The sequence below is a fragment of the Podarcis erhardii genome (genome assembly GCF_964252035.2).
Source record: "Podarcis erhardii genome assembly, chromosome: 12".
Classification (NCBI taxonomy): domain Eukaryota; kingdom Metazoa; phylum Chordata; class Lepidosauria; order Squamata; family Lacertidae; genus Podarcis; species Podarcis erhardii.
The window spans coordinates 41394230-41418041 of NC_138513.1; the positions used below are offsets into that span (position 1 = coordinate 41394230).

Below are 23812 nucleotides of genomic sequence, written 5' to 3' on the forward strand. Positions count from 1 at the left end.
TGCATGGAACTTTACTCCTGGAACTCTGGATCCAGCAGAATATCTGTTTAGATTGGATAGTAGAGAACTACACAGTGCTTGCCTCGCTCTCTCACACATCTTTCTAGGCTTGACAAAATACAAAGGCGTGTTATTTTATAATGTATGTAAGAATACGCATTGTGTTAAAATGTGGACAGGGGTTAAGAGAATCTTAAGCAGTGTGACATACTTCATGGCTAGTTCCAGTTTGCGTTCTACAGATGCACTCTACAGCAATTTCTAAACACAAATTAAGGATGCGTTAAATAAACTATAAAAAATATTGCTATGATCTAGGGTGCCGGCAACTGTGTCTTGCTGCAGCACTGTAAAATTACGGCAAATATATTTTCCTTTCTGCTTAACATATGGCAATATTTTTATGAATGAATATGACATAATTGCTATCTTGTGCAGCTGCAGATGGTTCTGTCTTTGGTCGGGGAGGAGGGGGAAAGGCAAGGAAATGTCGCAGATGGACAGTAGTGGTTCCAAAATGGTTACACTGGTCTCCGGGCACAAAAAGAAACACATGTGTGTTCTGTTATGTACATATTTTAATGTACATAATATTTACTGCTGCCTCTCTACTGGGATCCATTACTGAAACGAAAGATGATGGGATACTTTTTCCTGGATCAATATGGGGGAAACTGAAATGCGTAATCATTCTGGGCTTTGCTGATTTCTTTCACACAACGCCAGGTCTTGTCTACTGGCTGGACTTGTTTAAATCTCCTACCGGCATTGCCTTTTCAGAAAAAGCTAATGTGGAAATGGATATTGAGACCAATTCTTAAAGTTACAGTCGCGGCATGGTTACCCCTCCTGCCGTGGCTCCTCTGCCTGCAATGTTAGAACAACTAAATCAGTGGGGGAAAGTTGACAATGTGATTACTGGGGGAAATGGTGGCATATTAAGTAACCACATCACTAGCCCCTCTCAAATGATCTTGCTGTTCTATTTCCCTCCCAGAGTGGAATAATAATTATAATTATAATTATAATTATAATTATAATTATAATTATACCCTCCCCACCTGGCTGGGTTAATGATAAGCCACCACGAGGGAGGAGCCACCATGCCACTCAGCTGGCCTGTGAGCACATTAGTTACTTAAACTTGCTAGGTGGACTGGGCTCCTAATCCTTAAGGCACCAGAGCCTAACAAATACAAGAACCGAAAAGGTGTTAGCTCCTATGACGAACTTTCCTCCTGGAGATGGATGTGTTAAAGAAAGTGAATCAAATCCGACGCCTGGTGCATTTCACCTTCCCTGCATCGATCCCACGAGAAGTATTGCATTGCTTGTCCATCTGTTTGAGTGCACAGAGCTTTTCTTTTCTCCCCCCTTTTATATATAAATGCAAAGAATGTTCTATTCTTTTTGATGTAGTACATCATCCTGGGAAGTGCATGTCACAAACCAACTCCACCTTCACCTTCACCACCTGCCGCATTCTGCACCCTTCCGATGAGCTCACACGAGTCACTCCAAGGTAAGGGCTTCCAGAGAGCTGTCGTGCTCCCTGGGGCAGGGGAGTGCCTTAGCCTAGAAGGCAAGGGGATTTGGAGAGATGCATATATTTCAAGGTTTGGCACCTTCTAAACTTCCCATCAGATCACATCACCAGCTTGCCTTAAATATACCCAGCGCTTATTGATCCAGAATCATCCAAGAAATCTAACATGTCCCCAAAGTTGATTGCAGCTCCTGTGGAGAGTAATAATGTCAATCTCCATGGAAGGATGACACAATGAGATTGTGCCTCAGAGTCATTATTAAAGCCAGTGGCTTTACAGTCAAAGAAAGATAACAGTAGTCAAGTCTTCAAATACCGTATTTTTTGCTCTATAAGACTCACTTTTTCCCTCCGAAAAAGTAAGGGGAAATGTGTGTGCGTCTTATGGAGCGAATGCAGGCTGCACAGCTATCCCAGAAGCCAGAACAGCAAGAGGGATTGCTGCTTTCACTGCGTAGCGATCCCTCTTGCTGTTCTGGCTTCTGAGATTCAGAATATTTTTTTCTTGTTTTCCTCCTCCAAAAACTAGGTATGTCTTGTAGTCTGATGCGTCTTATAGAGCGAAAAATATGGTAATTGAAACTATGCTGGTACCTCAGTTCTTGAACGTAATCCGTTCCGGAAGCCCGTTCGGCTTCCGAAACGTTCAAAAACCAAGGCAAAGCTTCTGATTGGTTGCAAGGGTTTCTTGCACTCAGCGGAAGCCGCATCACACTTTCGGGTTCCGAAAAATGTTTGGAAACGGAAGCATTTACTTCTGGGTTTTTGGTGTTTGAGAACCAAAACGTATGACAATGGAGGCGTTCGGGAACTGAGGTACCACTGTAGATTAGTGTGGCAAAATTGGCATCATCTACGAATCTGAGGAGAGGGATTCCTAACAGTAAGAATTAGCCAGGTATGAAGGGGGGGGGGGTTGGGTTTTTTAAAAAAGTACTACAGTTGTCTGTTAAATGTAATTGTATACTAAAAGTCCCTCAAGGTCCTAAAAATAGATATGTCCAAGGGTTTGAAATGAGTTATCGTTATCAAAAGCTCATGTAATAACAACAGACAGTTGTCCACACAGTTGTTTTGTAGCAGTTTAAATGGCGCCGTGACACACAAGGTAAAATTAAAGAGTTAATAAATTGATAGATTTTTCTACTCCAAAGTCCCATGGAGACATGGAATGGAGCCTCCGGAAAGAAATCATCACTGGCTGGCTCCACATTACAAAATGTTGTTGAGCCTTGCTTCATGTAAAAATAAGGCCAGTCTTTTGAATGCCTTAACAAAGGAGTTGAAGAAAGAGTAACACACATAATGATGAGATCTGCCACTGCCCCACTTTACGAGGGGCACCTGTCCTAACAAGCCAAAGGATATGATGTAAATTCCTTCACATCAACTGTCTTCAGTTTCTGGAATTCCTGCTCTCCCTCATCCTTTTCTTTCTCCAGCCTGCATAAAATTTGCCATTGATTTCATGCTGTGAGATGCTGGGAAAAGCTGCAATTCCCTCTCCATCTTCCCTATTGAACTTCTGGTGGAAATCTCTATTGCTTAAGATGTGAATTTTTATTCTGACATTAATTTCATTGCAAAGCACACTTGCTACTTCCCTTAGCTTACCCTGAAATCTATACTTTGCTCTCTCTGATGGCCAGGGTGGGGTGGGGTTGCCTCTTTTATTTACTGTATTGGCCCGAATATAAGCCACACCCGAATATAAGCAGCACCTTTAAAATTCAAGGAGGGGGGAGACAATACCGGAATATAAACCGCTCCCTTAAAATTCCACAGGCACTCACACCCGTTCCGTTTTACCGTAGGTCTGTTTCAGCAGTGGTATCGTAAAAGCCAATTTTTGTAAGGTTGTGAATTTAGGCAGCACTTTAACTTTTCGCGGTTGGAATTGGGGGGGGGTAAAGGTAAAGGGACCCCTGACCATTAGGTCCAGTCGTGGCCGACTCTGGGGTTGCGGCGCTCATCTCGCTTTACTGGCCAAGGGAGCCGGCGTACAGCTTCCGGGTCATGTGGCCAGCATGACTAAGCCGCTTCTGGCGAACCAGAGCAGCACACGGAAATGCCGTTTACCTTCCTGCTGGAGTGGTACCTATTTATCTACTTGCACTTTGACATTCTTTTGAACTGCTAGGTTGGCAGGAGCAGGGACCGAACAACGGGAGCTCACCCCGTTGCGGGGATTCGAACCGCCAACCTTCTAATCGGCACGCCCTAGGCCCTGTGGTTTAACCCACAGCGCCACCCGTGTCCCGGGGTGGAGTGGGGAGTGAGGCTTATATTCAGGCCAATACGGTACTTTGACATTCACTGTGGATTCAGAACCAAAGTGCTACCAATGGCAAGGGGTTGGAGTAGTGGAGCTCCTTAAACTCTGATGCTTCTTCACAGGTCATGTGAGGAAGACGATGAGACTGCTTTATGTCACCTTGTGCTGAGAGGAGATGTAGGGCACACAATATGACCAGCGTGGCAGGGGGTGAGCAGCGCTGCCAGCAGCCTCCGTGCTGGCAGAGTCCTGTAGAAGCAATGTTAGTGTTTTATGGCACCAGCTAACTCAAAGACTTCTGCTCAGTCCCACCTCCCTCTTTCCATTCTAACCTAACATCCTAACACAAGGTGGCATTCTAACCAAAACACTATAAGATCCATATAGTGAAGTGCTGGTTTTAACACTGATTTGAAAGCACAGTTATTCTCTTTTTTGGGTCTTTGTTTTCAGGACACATTTTGAATACCCTGCCTTCCTCCCTCTAACAAGGCCCTGCTTTTGTTAGCATGGGGACAATTGCCAATTTAGGAAACATCTGGCACCCTCCCTTGTCATTGCCTTGTTGGTCGACTTTAGCATAGGGATGCTTGTTGCAATAATAATAATAATAATAATAATAATAATAATAATAATAGTTATTATTTATTTATTTATTTATTTATTTCCCACCTATCTGGCTGGGTTCCCCTAGCCACTCTGGGCAACTCCCAAAATAATAATAATAATAATAATAATAATAATAATAATAATAATAATGCAATAAAATATTAAACATTACAAACTTCCCTAAACATGGCTGCCTTCAGATGTCTCCTAAAAGTCAGATGGTTGTTTATTTCCTTGGCATCTGATGGGAGGGTGTTCAACAAGGCGGGTGCCACCACCAAGAAGGCCCTCTGCCTGGTTCCTTGTTGCTTCACTTCTTGCAGTGAGGGAACTGTCAGAAGGCCCTCAGAGCTGGACCTCCATGTCCGGGCTGAATGACGGGGGCGGAGATGCTCATTCAGGTCAGGTATACTGGGACGAGGCTATTTAGGGCTTTAAAGGTCAGCTCCAACACTTTGAATTGTACTGGGAGCCAATGTAGGTCTTTCAGGACCAGTGTTATATGGTCTCTGAAATGTACCTTTTGTTGTTTGTGCAGCAACCTCAGCTTATTTGATGATGTGGAGAAGAATGTAGGTAGACATTCCAGGGCCTGGTCCCAAGGAGTTTGCAGTTGAAAGTACTTAGTGATTTATCTCGGGGAGTGTGGTAGTTGAAGGAAGTATAGGAAAGAAAAAATGTGTTAAGACTATATAAATATTTACTGGGAGGGAATGTTTATGCACCCGCCTTAAAATTAAGCCTTTCTAAATCTGATATGTTTGGTAGCTCCTGCTCCAGGACTTGAGCGCTAGTGAATCTGACATAAATGCCCCTTGCACGGACAGTGTTTGAGTTTAGTAACTTACTCTTAAGTAGGCATTCTTAAAGATTTTGAGAACAAGCTACTGTATTTTTCGCCCTATAGGACGCACTTTCCCCCCTCCAAAAATGCAGGGGAAATGTGTGTGCGTCCTATGGGGCGAATGCAGGCTTTCGCTGAAGCCTGGAGAGTGAGGGGGGTCAGTGCATACCGACCCCTCTCACTCTCCAGGCTTCAGGTAGCTATCCGCATGCCGTGGGAGAGCTGCGCTTCCCCCGCCCCAGCCCCGTGCCTGGGGGGGGGGAATAATATTTTTTCTTTATCCCCCCCCCCCAAAATCAACGGCTTGTGGAGAGCTGCCTGTTCTGGGGGCTGGGGTCAGGGAAGGTCGGGCTTAAATCGCCCCAGCCCTGCGCCTGGGGGGCAAAAAAAAATATTCTTTATTTCCCCCCCAAAAAACTAGGTGTGCCCTGTGGGCCGGTGCGCCCTATGGGGCGAAAAATACGGTACTCTTGGCAAAGGTTACAGAGGTTAAGATTCAGTGCAGAGGCCCAGCAACTCTTATGGAGGTATCAAAATGAACTTCTTTCCCAAGTTTATTTTACAAGCCATTCCCAGCACCTAGTTAGCACGTATATTGCTTGATCAGGAAGACTAATCCATAAATCCATTTTGGGATAGAAAAGACAAGGGTAAAGGCTGCAGCCATTTACAGATACTAAACAGAAAAGGACCTTTTTTTATCCCAGATTTGATGTGATACTCCCTTGTAAATTAGTCTATGTTTATTCATGAAACAAAGTAAATCAGGATTTCCTGGAATACTAGAACACAGTCAGCTCTCTTTTGTGAATCTTTTACAGCATCACATGCCCAAGAGTTTTTGCAAGTTCCTTATTTGAAAATAGAATGGGATGGTTATCTCCAGGCTCCTTAGTGACTCACTTGGGTTCTGTTGCTTCCCTCCTATATGCAAAAAACCCTGCCTGCTCCTTCCGAGTGTGGGATTATGTGGAAGTTTTCCTTCCAGTAACTGCTGCAGAACTGCTCCAGTCTACCTACCAACCCTAGCCTAGGACTAATATCAAGGAGTATTTTAAGCCTGGAATGAGTGAGAATGGACAAGCTTCTCTATTAGCACATTAGAGCAGATTTTGTTAAACTTTCCTTCTGCACAAAGGAGCGATTCAAGAGCCACAAGACCTATAAGTCGCTAAACCTAGGGCAAGATCGTAGGCAATGTCTATAAAAAGAAACATTTGTGTGCGCACACATACTCACTGTTGCACGCACATGTTTGTATTTTTCATGTGCAATGCTTTCACATGTGACAAAACATTTCCCCAGGGCTGCAGCAGTTTGCAGTGACTTGTAGTGACATTCACTTGTTGAGAGCACCTAGCACAACCTTCGGCCCTCCAGATGTTTTGAGACTACAATTCCCATCATCCTTGACCACTGATCCTGTTAGCTAGGGATCATGCAAGTTGTAGGCCAAAACATCTGGAGGGCCGAAGGTTGCCTATGCCTGACCTAGCACAAAGGAATGTTGGTTTCCTGTTCACCTGAGGGGGAAATGTAATATTTTCCGCCACTTTTCCCCTGTATGTGTACGATATGGCGGTGACATGAGTTCATTCCACCCCAGCTGCCATGTCAAACAAGCCATGTGGATAATTGTCCCTTAGCTATCTTAACCAAGTTGGTTGGCTGTTATCAAACAACTGGAATTACAGCTGCACTCCACAAGAGGACATATTTGCTATGCAGCAGGAAGCAGGCTGCTGTGGTGACTAAGTTCTATGTACTCTCAAGTTCTGTGTACTCTCTTTGGCTTCTCCCAAGGCAGCTTCTCATGACAATATTATTATTATTAATATTATTATTATTAGGGAGGGAAGAATACACATAGGTGCATATGTTGAACTGGCTTCATGAGTTGGTCGACACACAGCCCAATCAACGTGACTTTTGGGGATATGTTGCCATGTATCACATGTAGTGATAAGGACGTGTCCCTGAATGTTCATAAAGTGTGCTTTAACTACACCATAATTTCAGTAATGGCCCCATAGCAGCCGGTGCACGGGATTACACCTCAAATAAATGTTCTTTTAGCTCCCTCACAAGCCTCTCACACCAGTTTTCAATGGCAGAATTATAGCAGGGTAGAATTACTACTTTTTTTTACAAGACCCTCTTTAACCCATGCCGAAACAGCAGCTGTTTGAGTCAGCCCCACGACAATCTGCTCACACTACAGTGGTGCCTCGCAAGACGAAATTAATTCGTTGCTTCGTCTTGCGATTTTTTCGTCTTGCGGAGCGCGGATTCCCCGGGTATTAACGGTTTTACAAAAAAGGAAGCAAACTCGCAAGACGTTTTCGTCTTGCGAAGCAAGCCTATAGGGAAATTTGTCTTGCGAAGCACCTCGAAAAACGGAAAACCCTTTCGTCTAGCGAGTTTTTCGTCTTGCGAGGCATTCGTCTTGCGGGGCACTACTGTAGTCTTATAGCTCCCAAAATGAATTCTCACCAATATATTTGTATCAACAGAGTGTACTGGTTTTGTTTTTTTAAGGCCCCCCTCCCCAATTTTATATTTGCTCCAAACTGAAACTCAGTCAGCGGGAATACAGCTGTTGATTTCAGTGGCGGTTTTGTAGCAAGTATTCATGGCAGAGATTTATGTAGTGGGATTTGTGAACGTCATAATTCATGCTCTTCTGCACAGTTTCTCTTGCCATCACTGTAATCAGAATGTCTTGATAATAGAAACCTCATTGAATCTGCCCTTGTTAGAGGAAGAACCAGCTATTGTAACTTGCAAAAATTGACCAAGCATGCATTTTTAGTGTGCATATTGCCTGCTCTGCATCATTTCATGGGAATGGCGTTTGATGGCTATTTTCTGACCTGTTGTTCAGAGTTTACCTGGTAGAATCACAAGGTAGAATAAAATAAAACAACTAATCAGCAGTTGATCAAACAATTGCATGGTGTGTGTGAGAAGCTGTGAGCTCGCAACTGCCCTTAATAATAACCAGACCTCTTTTAGGTGGGTAGGAGCAAAAAAATGTAAGCATTGGTCTCTGTACACATACTTGCTTAGTTGTGGGGTTTCCTTTCTGCTGTGTGTTAAATGGAAATAAGCTGATGAAAGAAATGGATATAATGTTGCTGCCCCATTGAGCATAGAGAACAAGAAGCCACAAGACTAAGGTAGCATTTGTACATGATCACATTGTCTGGAGTCCCCCCCCCCACTTTCCTCAACCATAATGTGGCCAATTTGCATAATCTAGAATGTGCATTTGGTTTTATAAGAATCTTCTGTATTTCTCAAATTTAATATCATCCGTAAAGGTGCACAGTAGACTAGGGTTTAGACCAGGGTTTTCCAAACTTGGGTCATTTTGGACTACAGTTCCCATCATCCCTGACCACTGGTCCTGCTAACTAGGGCTGATGGGAGTTGTAGTCCAAAAACAGCTGGAGAGCCAAGTTTGGGAAATCTTGTTTTAGACTCATGAGTATGTGGCCTGTTTGCAGGAAGCTTGCATTTAATAACATCTGCTATAAAATAGTGACTATATTCCTTCCACCTTCTTTTTTATTATTTAACAAAACTAATGTACCTCTTGCTTGTAATTGGAGCATCTAAGTAGTTTACGAAAAATAAAACAAACATTAAATTTTCATAAGAAGGGAGTTTAGGACAAGCGTTCCTTTTTCACAGCTAGTGATAAAGCATAACTGTTTGGAATATGTTTTGTCTGTGTAGCTCCCTTAAGTTCTGTTGGTACACTTACAAACAGCTGCAATCCTATTATTAGATTGTTAACCGAAGCATTTACTTCTGGGTTTACAGCATTCGAAAACTGAAACATTTGTCAATGGAGACGTTCGAAAACTGAGGTACCACTGTACAGTCATCCCTTGGTTTTCGAACAGCTTATTTCTCGAATGTTTTGGCTCCCGAATGCCGCAGATGCCCAAACGTGAGTTTTCCGGTTTGCAAACTATTTTTGGAAGCCGAATGTCCAATGGGGCTTCCGCGGTTTCCGATTGGCTGCAGGAGCTTCCTGCAGCCAATCAGAAGGCATGCTTTGGTTTTCGAACGTTTTGGAAGTCGAATGGACTTCCGGAACGGATTCTGTTCGTCTTCCAAGGTACGACTATACTCAAATCATTCCTGAGAATGGTGGTTGAGAACTCATTTTTCCTGCTACCTCAGACAAACATTGTCTCTCTAGCTGACCTTTAATAATCTGAGGCAATTGAATTGGTACCAAGTATGTTTTTATATGTGGGTTTATCAAGCGGTGGCAGTTTGAAAGTCAGTATCCCGATGGAGACCTTGACTTGTTTTTCTGTTTCTCTTCCCACTGCCAGCCTTAACGCAGCACCTACTCCAGCTTGTAGCAGCGTTGGCAATTTGAAAGGCACCCCGGTGGCCACGCCGTGCACCCCTCGGCGCCTGAGTTTGGTTGAATCCTTCACCAACCTCCGGGAGTCTACAACCACCATGAGCACTTCCTTGGGGCTTGTGTGGCTACTCAAAGAGCGTGGGATATCGGCAGCAGTGTATAACCCGCAGAGCTGGGACCGCGCCGGCAGGAGTTCCCTCCTGAGCACCTATGCTCCCAGAATGGCTGTCATTCCTTCCACTCCCCCCAACTCGCCTATGCAGACGCCTTCTTCCTCCCCGCCGTCTTTTGAGTTCAAATGCACCAGCCCCCCGTACGACAACTTCTTGGCTTCCAAGCCGGCCAGTTCCATTCTGAAGGAGGTGCGGGAGAAAAAGAACATCTGCAGCAGCGAGAGCCAAACGGACGTGTCCGTCTCGAACCTCAACCTCGTGGACAAAGTGAAAAAGTTTGGGATTGCCAAAGCGGTGAGCTCGGGGCAGCCGCAAGCCCCTGCGTTGGCGAACGTGCAAGGACCTCTTCTCCCCGGGGCACAAAGGCCAATGAAGGCCTTTGCTCCCGGGAGCCTTGTACCAGAAGACCTGGCCTTGGGCGTTCCTTCTGTGACAAGTGCCATTGGGGGTCTTCATCTGAACAGCGGCATTAGGAGAAACCGAAGTTTTCCAACGATGGTGGGTTCCAGCATGCAGATGAAAGCACCATCGTCTTTTACTCCTGGCCTATTGATGGGAGCAAAACTTCCTAAGCAAACCAGCTTACGGTGAATGGCTTAAGATGCGGCCGAACTTGTAAAGGAGAAAACGAAAGCGCTCCTTCTTCAGACAGTTTTTTTAAAACAACAACAGATTTTTCTTCTTCCATTTACCATTGAGTTTGACAAATCAACTTTGTGCCTAATGGGGGGGGGGGGAAGAGTCTAAACTTTGTACAGGATGTAAATATGTACCAGATGTATTATAAAGTGAATCATGACACTGTTTTGACAATTTAACATGCTAACCTTTTGGAAAGGGTGTTTTTTGTTTTTCTTTGCACTGAAAAAAAGAGAGCAATCCTTGGATAGAAAAAATAAAAATAAAGAATTATTAGTCAGCCTAGCTTGATATTGGAACTAGCCTCATCTAGCAAGGGTTACAGATTATTCTTTCCAAACTGTGGGATATCAGCACACATAGTAACTCCTATAAACACAAGAAATTTTTGTAGTTCATCAAAGCAAGTAGATTAGCATCTTGAACATCTTATTCTGCCTTTATGGATGAGAAGGTGAATAGTCAAAGGATCTTTTTTCTTACAAAATAAACTTGAAGTAATAATGTGTTGAGAGTGACTGCTAAGTCTGCTAGGTGCCAGGAAGAAAACACACCTCTACTGCTGCTGTTTCATGTCCTGTGTTAATATTATTTTCAATGCTGCACTGGAATGTGGAAGGAAAAGTGCTTTAAATAGTGTTTTGTTGCAGACACTGAAAATACACACCTCTCAGAAACAAAACGAAATCTTGTATCTTTCTTTCATGAGGAGCCAAAGTCACTGAAAGAGTTGATTGTAGGTATGTTTAAAAGCCTAAATTTAAACAAATGTAGTACAGTATTGCCAAAAGATGTGTCCTTAAGAGAATAATTTCAAAAATAGCTTAGTAAGAGTGGTACAAGTGAAGGATAAATATTTCCATCTATTCTTTACCTCCAGATTTTGAGGTATTTAAAATGACCCAGTGGATCACTTCATAAACAGGGTTAGACCATTGCTATTTTAAGTGACTGTATAATTGTCTTTCATACATATCTGTTTCCATCTGATCCATGTGATAGAGCTACTAGCAAATGGTTTTACATCATCCGCCCTAATACCTTTTGGAAATCTTCCGTATTTGGACTTTTCTTCCCCCAAAGACTTTTCTAATTGTAAGGCTAATTCATTATTTAGTATTACATATTTTTTTTAATGGTTCGTTCACACAAATCAGGATCAGACTGGTTTATGATCCTGGCTTGTTCACTAACCATAAGGATAAACTAATGAGTTTCCCTAACTTTGGACTTCACAGGGAGCTCTAGTTAGTTTGAAAGTGGAAGCAGATGTTTGTGACCTTGAGGCTGTGTCGAAGGTTCATTCATGTAACGCTAAATCATAATTTAGCGCTGTAGCATTGCGTCCAAAATGACCCAGTACGTAGAAACTTGAAACAACACCCGGAAAGAACTGAAAACAAACATGGAGCACAAGGCACCATTAAGTTCTTCCGCCAAGAAGATGGCAGCTTGGCCAGAGCATTCTTGTGCAACTTCCATTGGTTTTTTTTTGGGGGGGGGGTGTCTTATTCAACAGAACTTCCTGTCCCAGGTCAGGTTTATTTTTGAGCTTATGTTTTGAAGCAGTTGGTGTGCCTAGTTTTGTGGGTGGCTTGTTCTTGACTTGATTTAAAACCAAACCCACTTTATTTATTTATTGCCAGTACCTCACTACATACCGTGCATTGCCGTTGTGCCAGACTGTTACTAAATCATTAGCACTGATAAATATTTGCAGTAGTGGAACTGTGCGGTTGTCGTTTTTTATGAGCGACAGATAAGCCCGGTTATCTGTTCACGGATTAGCTAGTTGCAATTCTGCTATGAATATTGAGAATGTCAGAGGACAGCAAGAGAGGGGATAATTAGCGAGTGCATGGGCTTCTAGATTTCTATTTATTCTACCGACATTTTAGCACTTTGTCATTGCCTCTACTTGCTGTTTGTCTGTGTGCACTTAATTGCAATTTGCAAGAACATAACTTAAATCTTTTTATCTGAATGTATCTTAAGACAACCAATAAATTAACAATTTTGAATAGGTGAAAAAAAAAATCACGAATGTATGAGGACCTTTTCGTGTACCAAGAGACCATGAGCTCATTTGTGGAATAAAATAGTAAAAACCCAATGATGAAGTTGAAAGTATTATTATTTACTCTTTTTAAATAAAAGAAGGTTTCTAACTACTGGAAAATCAGGTCACAAGACATTGAAGAATTACACTTCTGTTTTATTCACAATTGAATATCAACAAACCAATAAAGGTGTCTAACCACTGGAAAATTGGGTCACAAGGCATTGAAGAATTACATTTCTATTTTATTCACAATTGAATATCAATAAACCAATAAAGGTTATATTGTGGATTATTTTCTGGATTTGTGTTTCCTGTATTTCCCCCCTGTTTCTGTCTTCCAATACTTGTTATTTCGGTTGTGAAATGGGATGCCAGATTCCAAATAATTTTTTGTCTGGGAAGCAGGGCAGAATGCAGTGACTTGTCACCTGTGGAGGGAAGCTTGCCTTCATTTGGAGAGACAAGAAGCCCAGAAAGACTGTTTTTTCCCAGCCCTGCTCCTCCACGGAGTCACACATTCACACACCTTCCACTAACCCGTTTTTTCTCTGCACACACAAAAGGCCAGATTTTCCCCCAACAAAAGCAAGACCCAGAAGTGCTCTGGAGAGACTTTCTCCCCTTCCCCTCTCAGGCCAGCAAAATATGATTTGGGAATACTTTCCCAGCACTCTTCTCACTGGAATAAGCCCAGATCAATGAATTTACAGAGATACATCACTGCTTTCCTAGGCTGGCCAGGTAAAGGGGAAAAATTACTGTGTTTTCTCCTGCTTTAACCTAACTCTGGACAACAAACTCAGAAGAGCAACAGTCGGATTGCAAACGCGCCTGATTTGCTGGAGAGGGCATTTATAATCCTGCTGAAACCTTATATAACTTTCAATGCAGTTATGAGGGTCCTGATTTAATCCTTGGGGGAAAGCAGGAAATAAAATAAGAACTGAGGTTCAAATGGGTCCACTGCCCTCCATAAGGAGCTCCTGCTGGAATTTGATTTGATTTTTTTCTTAAGCCCGGGAGATGGGTGGCGATTGTCGAGCTGATTGCATTTGGCTGTGCAGAGTTGATCACCCAGCACAGGAAAGGGGAAGAAAGAATGTGTCTCAATGTGAAGTAACAGCTTCATTATAGACCATGGCATGGGAGCCAAAAGGGAGAAAGGGAGGGAAGTCGTAGCATTGGCAGAACTTTGAGTAAAGCTGAATTGCAGGCAATGAGAAGAGAATGAGAGTTTTGACCAATGGCAGAAGTTTGTGTAAGATAGCTTCCATATTATGGAATATTTGAGAGCTCTGCATCCTTTTTCTCAACATGAGACAGCTGAGGAATGGAAGAGAAGTTCTGAGTAGAGTTTGAAGGGAGAGAGAGTGAAAGGGGGTGGGGAGTGGCTGGTTTTTTAAAATAATAATAATTATTTAATCATTTTTTCGATACAAACAACAACCACAAAAAACACATACAACAAAAACCGTAATAACAATAATAACACAATTTGACAATTCAGATTTGAATACATTGATATACTTATGACTACACCTTTTTTAACAATGGTGTGAGGTGAGGATATTTATAGCAAGAGTAATAAAAAGAAATGGTTATTTAGGGGAATTGAATTCTAAATTATATTCCGGAAACATGGGAGATTTCAAGGGGTCAGAAAAAATGGATGTACCATGCTATATTAGAAGCAAAAAAAACAACAACTTGTTTTGATGAATTGGAAGAGCTGCAAAAAGATTCCATTGAGCACATGGATTGGTAATATGGACAGATTAGCTACATGTGAACGAATTGCATGTCGACGCAAATTAAGAATGGATAAATATGAAGAAATCTGGAATGAATATTTAAGTGATAAGGCAGATAGTGGTGGGAAGTAGGGGGAGGAGAGAGAGGTGGGAAAATATTGTTAAAAAGGGGGAGTGGCTGTTTTAAACAGTAACCAAGGTAAGGAAAGCAGGTATGGAGAGACGCTGAGAGGAAAAGGGTGGTTTTTAACACCAGCGGAATTTTGAAGAAAACAGGGTCAGCCTGGATAGCTCAGTTGGTTAGAGTGTGGTGCTGATGATGCCAAGGTTGCAGGTTCAATCCCCGTAAGAGACAGCTGCATATTTCTGCATTGCAGGGGGTTAGACTAGATGATCCTCAGGGTCCCTCCAACTCTATGATTCTATGACTTATGCCCCTAAAGTAAGTTACTTCACGTACTTTGGGCAGAGGCAAACACATTTCACATTGTACGCATGTGATTGGGGGCTACAGCCAATCCCATCTGCCAGTGGCCACATGCATAATGTATCATTGCATTTTTGTATAGATGTAAAATTCTACACACACACACAAATATATATTCTTTTACAATTTAGAATATTCATTTAGACAACCTTAAAATAGCAATCACTTCTCTTTCCATGATTCCTTTTGCATAGCGTATATAAACTAAACCAGTATTCCATTGTTACTTCCATCAAAACTTATTTACACTAATGAATTTATCTTAATGCTGCCCACGTTTTCAAGTTTACATAATCTCCCTCCACATATTCAATAAACATTTTCCAATCTTCTCTAAATGTATGTTCTTCTTATTCTCTTATTATTATTCTTGTTAAGTCTGCAAGCTGCACATCTTCCAACAGTTTAAGTTGCCAATCTTCTTTGGTTGGGACCTCACTCATTTTCCATTTTTGGGCCAACAGAACACGGGCTGCCGTAGTGGTGTACATAAATAACCTTTTTTGACACCTGGGAATTTCCATCTGAATTATCCCCAACAAAAGGACTCGACTTCCGGTTGACAGCGATCCGAGCGCAAGCGGGGATTTTCCCTCTTGGGGAATCCCGGGTTTTTCGGAGGATTGGGGGTGTCACAGGGCGCAGTGACCCCTCGAAGTAGTGTCAGGAGGGTGTTCTGACACCCAGGTTCCCGCTGGCAGCCGAAACGCGAACCTCCCGGCCGTCAGGTAGCTCCTAAAAGGAGTGAAGAGAACGGCGGGGGGGAGAGCGGGTTGCAGGGAGGCCATAGCTACCTCCGAGAAACGAAGCCCCGGGCTTGCAAGGAGAGCTCTCAATTCTCGATTTGGAAGAAATTCGGACTTAATTGGATATAAAGAAGAATTTTAAATTAAGAAAAGAAACCAGATGAAAAAAATTGGAAGTTACGAGACCAGCTTTTTATCCGCAATCAGCTTAGACGCATGGAAACAACAAAGCGATTAAAAGTGAAAGTAAGTTACCGCTCGCGGCTGCTGTTTCTTCTCCCCTTTAACTGAATAAGAATAATCCTTTTTGGGGAAGATACAATTTATTAAGGAAGATCTAAAGGAAAAGGGGGGACAGAGGAACAGGACGGAGCTATTTAAGTCCTTTTTGGGGCTTGTGAATTTGATTTGGCGTAACTAGACTTTGGTGTTGTGCTGAAATAAAAACTGCGTAACAAAAGGGGATTTCCAGACTCCATTGTTAAAGTTTTACGAGACTGTCTGATGTTTGCCGAGGAAAGAAGGTTTTTAAATTGATCTGGACTATCGTTTTAGGATTAAACATAATTCAGCACACCCTTTGACGGCTTATTTCTTTTTTGTGGCAGTTTCTTTTTACTGAAATATTTAAATACTTGAGCAATTTAAAACGGTTAGGGGACTTTGCCCCTAGTGGTCAGAAGACACATAACAACTTGTTTTTTTCGGGTCCTTATTTTTTTCTTTAATAAGCAACTCTTGGCTTTGGATTAAAAGAACTATTTATCTACACAAATTTGGATTAGCCTAATTGGTGGCAGAAGAAATATCTATTCATACTGATTTAAGGATTAGCCTAATCGGTGGCAGAAGATTGATTTGGATATTAACATTTGAAGAATTTTTCCTTGGGTTCCCTCTGGCTTCAGCAATTTGTAAGAGTTGGGTCACATCTAAAACAAATACCTGTACCTATGGATAGCCTAATTGGTGGCAAGAAATACCTGTACCTATGGATTAGCCTAATTGGTGGCAAGAAGACATTTACAGATAATTCTAACTGTTGGGATTTAATCTGATTATATTTGATTATATTGAGATTCGGACTGGATTTGATGGATTATGAATGGATGAAAGTGTTATTTGTATTTTGATAAAAGTGTCATTTATATGTTTGATATAAGAATTGTTTTGAGGAGGGACACAGTATATATTGGGGTTTGGATCCAACTGAACTAGGGAAGTAGTGGGACTGATTCACTAGAAAAGGGAACGGGCTAGAAAAGAAGGAGAAGGAGAAAATGTCTCACTTACAGAAGAAAGCTGGGGAAGGAGGAACACTGGGAGAAAGAAGAGGTTCAAAACCTGAGGCAGATTTCAAAGCTGAAATTTTAAAAATGTTCGCAGAAATTAGACAAAGTGAAAAGAATTTGGAGGATAAATTGGAACATGTAGATACTAGAATTGAGCAGGTGGATAACAAAATAGGCAAAATGGACCAAAAAATTGACAATACAGTAAAAGAATTGAAAGGCCAAATAAAAGAAGTTACCAAGAGAACACAATCTGTTGAGGAAGGATTAAAAAGGACAAAAGTGGAGATAAAAGAAGTCAAAAAAGAAGAGGAGAAGATGAAAGCAGGAATCTCAGAAATGAGTAAAACACAGGAGGAGTTATGGGATGCAATCTCCATGAACGAATTGAGGCAACGGGAGGTGAACCTAAGGCTGAGAGCAGTTCCAGAGGTTCAAGGAGAAGACATCAAAGATAAATTAATAACGGAAATTGCTCAATGGTTGGAATTACAAAAAGAAGATGTGGAGAAGAGGGTTCAAAATGCATTTAGGATGAGAGTAAGGACAACTAAGACAAGGAAGGTTACAGGAGATTGCTTGATCACCTTTAAAGACAAAGACATGAGGAATTTAATACTCCAAAAAAACAGAGAGAAGCGACTGAATATTGATGGGAGCTACATAATTATTTTTAAAGACATACCGGTCAGATTGTTGAAACGGAGAGACCCATATAAACCATTGGTCCAAATTCTGAAGAAAAACAAGATTGAATTTAAATGGGAATTCCCTCAGGGGATTTCTTTTGTATACAAAGCCAAGAGACATAGACTTACAAGTCCCGAAGAAACAAGTAAGTTCCAGAGACGTTACAAAGAATTGACGGCAGAAGAGGAAGAGGAAGAAGGCACGGTAGGAGGAATTGACCTGATGGGAGGAAAACTTTTAAAAGGAAAGTACAAAAAAAATAGAGAGACGGATGAAGAGGAGGAGGAGAAAGAAGAGGAAGAAGAAGAAGAAGAGGAGGAAGAAGAAAAAGAGGAGGAATTATAAAGAGACAATTCAGAATAAAATTTTATATTTTTTAATTAACCACCAGAAAATATGGCATTGAAATTATGGAATTGGAACATTAATGGAATGAATGATAAGAAGAAAAGAAACAGTATTGAACAATATCTAAAAAGGAAAAATTTGGACATCATCTGTCTTCAAGAAACACATGTGGCAAGGAAACATAAAAAAATTCTGATTAATAATAGATTGGGAAATGAATTTATATCTTCAGATAAAGAAAAGAAGAGAGGCATAGTCCTTTATGTAAGGAAAAACATAGAAGCTCAACAGATCTTCAAAGATGAAGAAGGAAGAATAATCGCAATACAGATCAATTGGCAGGGCGAAAAATTAATAATTGTCGGGATCTACGCACCTAATGGAAACAAGACTGATTTCTACAAGAAATTGGAAGAAAGGCTGTTTGAATATATGGATCAAAAAATTATAATAATGGGTGATATGAACGGAGTTGTATCAACGGAAATGAACAGATTAAGAGAAAAAAGTGACAGTAAAGAAGGAAAACTACCGAAGACCTTTTTCGCATTGGTGCAAAATTTTAATTTAATTGACATTTGGAGACTCAGACACCCATTAGAAAAAGAGTTCACATTTTATTCGGAACCGAATCAGTCCATGTCAAGAATAGATCAAATTTGGATCTCGAATGAACTAACCACCAGAATCCAACAAATAGAAATCCAACCCAGAGTAATTTCGGATCACAATCCGATAAAAATGGAGATAAAAGTATATGAAGAAAGAACATTCAGATGGAGATTGAAAGATTACCTTTTGGAAGATGAAAGAATCATTCAAGAAGCCCGTAAAAAATTGACGGAATACTTTGTAGAGAATATGAATAAAGGCACAAAGATCAGCACAGTGTGGGATGCAAGCAAGGCGGTAATGAGGGGATTTTTCATCCAACAGAATGCGATCAAAAATAAGAACAGAGAGAAAGGGAAGAAGGAAATCCTAAAACAAATAATGGACAATGAACAAAAGTTAATTAAAAAGCCAAATAATACCAAAATAAAACAAAATATTAAAGTTCTGCAGACACAGTTTGCCATGATCATAAACAAAGAAGTTGAATGGAACATCAAAAGATTAAGACAAAGGAATTTCGAATTCGCAAATAAACCAGGAAAATGGCTTGCATGGCAAATTAAGAAAAGGAAAGAGTAAAGCACAATTAATAAAATTATTGTGGATGGCGAAGAAATAGAAAACCCAAAAGGTATCAGGAAAGGATTTTTGGATTTCTACAAGCATCTGTATGCAAAACGAGAGAAAAACAATATAAAGAAGATAGAGAAATTTTTGAAAGAAAAAAAGGTGCAAAAGATCATAGAATCATAGAACCATAGAATCATAGAGTTGGAAGAGACCACAAGGGCCATCGAGTCCAACCCCCTGCCAAGCAGGAAACAGAAAAGAAAGACAGACTGAATGCCCCAATAGAGAATGAGGAGATAGTAGAAATTATAAAACAGATGAAAAAAGGGAAGGCACCAGGACCAGATGGATTTACAGCAACTTATTATAAAGAAATGAGGGACTCCCTGACGGTACCACTTAAAGAAGTTATGAATAATATTTTGAAACAACAGGATATACCAGAAACATGGAAAGAAGCCTTTATTACACTCATACCAAAACAAGACTCTGATCTCACACAAGTTAAGAACTACAGACCGATATCTCTGCTAAACACAGATTATAAGATTTTCTCGGGTATTTTGGCAACAAGATTCAAGAAGATATTGCAAGAATATATCCATAAAGATCAGGCAGGTTTCCTTCCTGGCAGACATATGAAGGACAATGTAAGAAACATAATAAATATTTTGGAATATTTGACTGCCAGTAATGAGGGACAAGCCGTTTTAATGTTTGTGGATGCAGAGAAAGCGTTTGATAATGTTTCATGGGAATTTATGTTGAAAAATTTGGAAATGATGGAAGTGGGAGAAGATTTTTACAATGGCATAAAGGCAATATATTCAGAACAGAGAGCAAAATTGATCGTAAATAATGTAATTACAGAGGATGTGAATATAAAGAAAGGTACAAGACAGGGATGCCCTCTTTCACCACTGTTATTCATTACGGTTCTGGAGGTCCTGCTTAGTTCAATTAGGCAAAATGAACTAATAAAGGGGGTAACAGTAGGTCAAAACCAATATAAAGTTAAAGCCTTTGCCGATTATCTGGTAATTACGGTGGAAGATCCGACAAGTAGTCTAAAAGAAGTTATAAAAGAAATTGACCAATTTGGAAGAGTGGCCGGATTTGTATTAAATAAGAGGAAAACTAAACTTATGGTGAAGAATTTGGACCAAAGTTTGATAGAAGAAGTGCAAAGAGAAACAGAGATGGAAGTGGCGAAGAAGGTAAAATACTTAGGAATATGGTTAACCCCCCAAAACATTGATTTATTTCAAAACAATTATGTGACAACTTGGAACACTATTAAGAGAGACCTCGAAGTGTGGAGTAGGATGAAACTATCTTTTTGGGGCAGAATTTCTTCAATTAAGATGAGCGTGCTTCCAAAGATGTTGTTTTTATTTCAAATGATTCCAATAATCAAGGGGACAAAGATCTTCAGAGAGTGGCAAAGAATGATTTCAAAATATATCTGGCAGGGCAAAAAGCCACGAATACAATTTAAGTTACTAACTGATGCGAAAGAAAGAGGTGGCTTCGCCCTGCCAGACCTGAAACTTTATTATGAAGCATCTTGTCTCTGTTGGATAAAGGACTGGATAACACTAAAAAATAATAAGTTATTGGACTTGGAAGGGTTTGACAACAGGTTTGGTTGGCACGCCTACTTATGGTTGGGGAAGAAGAAAGCTCATAAAAGTTTTGCCAATCATATTTTTAGAGGTGCCCTAATAGAAATATGGGATAGGTACCAAAATATTTTGGAACCAAATGTACCTCATTGGTTATCCCCACTGGAGGTCATGAGTGTCAAAAAGACAAACATGAGAGAGGGCTGGATGACTTATGGAGATATTGTAATTAAAGAAGGGGGGAAATGGAAATTGAAGCCATATGAACAAGTTAAAAAATATGTATATGATTGGTTGCACTACTTCCAAACAAATGAAATGTTTAAAAAGGACTGTAAAGAGAGGAGATATATTGAAGGAGAGTCTAGATTTCAGAAAGAGATAATAAACAATGACTACAAGGTATTGTCAAAAATGTATAAAATGCTATTGGAATGGCAAACAAAAGACGAAGAAGTCAAATCGGTTATGATACATTGGGCCAGGGACTTTGGTTATAATATACAGCTAGCAGATTGGGAGAAGGTATGGAAGGAAAATATGAAATTCACTGCATGTATGACGATAAAGGAAAACATTATGAAAATGGTATATAGATGGTACATCACTCCAGTTAAGCTAGCAAAAATGTATAAGACATGTAACAAATGTTGGAAATGTAAGGAAAGGGAAGGGTCGTTTTACCATATGTGGTGGGAGTGTAAGAAAGTAAAAGGCTTCTGGGAAATGATATATAATGAGCTGAAAAAGATGTTTAAATATACGTTTGTGAAGAAACCAGAAGCCTTTTTGTTAGGAATCACAGGAAGAGAAATTAACAGAAGTGATCATAAACTCTTTCAATATGCAGTGACTGCGGCAAGAATTTTAATGGCTCAAAAATGGAAACAAGAAGAATTACCAACATTGGAAGAATGGAGATGGAAATTGATAGACTTTGCAGAATTAGATAAACTGACAGGAAAAATCAGATATCAAAAAGATCACAAGTTCACTCAGGACTGGAGAAAGTTTACGATTTATCTGGAAAACATTTGTGATGAACAGACAACGCTAGTTGGATTTAAAGAGGCTTTGTGAGGAGAAAGGGTATTGTAAGGAAAAGAGCTGTAAAGATTTATAAACTGGCAATACAACTATAAAGGAAATGTGAACTAAATTTAAAATTATGAGGATTGCGGAGGGAGCGGGGGGAAGTCTAAAAGAATTTCGTATTATATTGGATATGAATGTGTTTATATAAATTTGTAAAAGAAAAATCTTTTTTAAAAATTAATAATAATAATAATAAAAAGAATTATCCCCAACAAAAGGACTCTGTTGTTTTTGTGTGTGTGTGATTTTTTTTTCCCGGGGGGGGGGGAGGTGCTATTAAACATTTCCCCCCAGTTCATTATAAATTATTTCCCAATGCTCTTTTACCCTCTTACAGGTCCATCACATATGAAAGAAAGTACTCTCCACCTCATTACATCTCCAGTCTTATACATCTTACAAATCTGCTCAGAGTTAAATATCATCTCTAAATCATTTTAGATGTAACATGTTTTAGCTGGGTCCATTCCGCCACACCTTCATTCTGCCACAAGAGGGCGCTTCGCGACCTGTGTAAGACTAGAACTACAGCAGAATCACTTCAGAGCTTTCTCTCGTAGAAAGCAAGCTGCTCCTAATCTTTCTTTTCATACGACCCAGCAGCCACAATATACCTGACCAGCCAACCGCCTGTGCTCACTCCCTGTCAGATACTTTGATAACCTCCCCTCTTTTCAGCCCGCCAGCATGATGCAGCAGTTCATGCATTAGATGTGGGGATGTGGAAGACCCACTCCTGCATCCTCACTTTGCCATGTAACTCACAGGGTGACCTTGAGCCAATCGCCAGCTCTCAGCCTAACCCAACACACAGGTTTATTGTGAGGATAAAACAAAGGAGGGGTGCGTGTGTCGCCTTTGGCTCTTGGAACACTGGGTGGCACTGTGGTCTAAACCACTGAGCCTCTTGGGCTTGCCGATCAGAAGGTTGGCGGTTCGAATCCCCACGACGGGGTGAGCTCCTGTTGTTCTGTCCCAGCTCCTGCCAATCTAGCAGTTCGAAAGCACACCAGTGCAAGTAGATAAATAGATACAGCTGTGGCGGGAAAGTAAACAGTGTTTCCATGCACTCTGGTTTCTGTCATGGTGTCCCGTTGTGCCAGAAGCAGTTTAGTCCTGCTGGCCACATGACTCGGAAAGGCTCCCTTGGCCTGAAAGCGAGATGAGTGCTGCAACCCCATAGTGGCCTTTGACTGGGCTTAACCGTGCAGGGGTCCTTTACCTTTACCCTTTACCTTGGAACATAAATGCAATGAAGAAAATTACCTGGTAGACCACAATATATGGCGGGTGGACTGTGCAGCATCTTGGAGCATCACAAGTTGTGGAGGTCTGCCTTACTTTAAACATTTTTTAAAAGGAAAAGGAAACACCAGGTGTTGAATGTAAAGAATGCAACCCTCTCTAGACCACCTGTCTAGACATACTTGGTGGTGATTCAGAGCCTACATTTTGGGAATAAAGAAATGTAACAAGAAATAAATTGTTTGCCTGCTAATTCCAAAAAAACATGTGCAGTGCCAATCAGGAAATGTGCAAGAACATTGCTCATCACCATCATAAATGCTTAGTTATAGGATTCTGGACTTCTTTTTTTTGGTGGCTCACTGCAGAATAGCAGCCACTGCTTATGCTATTGCCATTGGAAGCCACTGAATGACATGGGTGAAGTTGGCTACATCATGGCATGAATTCTGCATGTATTCATGGTCAGTAAATCTAGCTGAACTTTCTGACTCCTTGCAAGGGTACACCTAATCAGTCGTGGCTCACTGCTACAATCTGTAGCTACCATGCCAGAGACAGGATGGTGAAGTGTAACCACAATTTTGTGCGGGAGGGGTGCATGTGTCAAGTAAAGCCTGATAAAACAAAATTATTCCTTATCTGGGTCAGAGCTGCCTGTCTAACCTATTTGCATAAATCAGTTTCCGTACTCGAGGGAAACCCATCATTAATTTATGTTGCTGATAGTCTTCTTTAGTATATAGGAAAACAGAGTATATAAAGTATAGATCTGATCTTAAATATAGCTCTCTACACCATGACCACATTTAT

General features: G+C 40.9%; 1 protein-coding gene and 1 long non-coding RNA gene across 12 annotated transcripts in view; one reads left to right on the plus strand and one right to left on the minus strand.

Moving 5' to 3' along the window:
• TRAK1 (trafficking kinesin protein 1) overlaps positions 1-12586 on the plus strand; it is a 144254-nt gene extending 131668 nt beyond the window's left edge. For 7 of the 11 annotated variants that reach the window (XM_081881997.1, XM_081882003.1, XM_081881998.1 and 4 more), the window contains 2 exons: positions 1420-1522; positions 9627-12586. In XM_081881997.1, coding sequence (XP_081738123.1) covers positions 1420-1522; positions 9627-10425 — 902 coding nt within the window. In that variant the 3' untranslated portion in view covers positions 10426-12586. Of the gene's footprint in view, positions 1-1419; positions 1523-3943; positions 4032-9626 lie in introns of those variants that run through there. The other 4 variants (XM_081881995.1, XM_081882000.1, XM_081882001.1 and 1 more) reach the window with 2 other exon arrangements.
• The window catches only part of LOC309325847, a 262622-nt gene that overhangs the window by 94002 nt on the left and 144808 nt on the right, over positions 1-23812 (minus strand). The window lies entirely within an intron of this gene.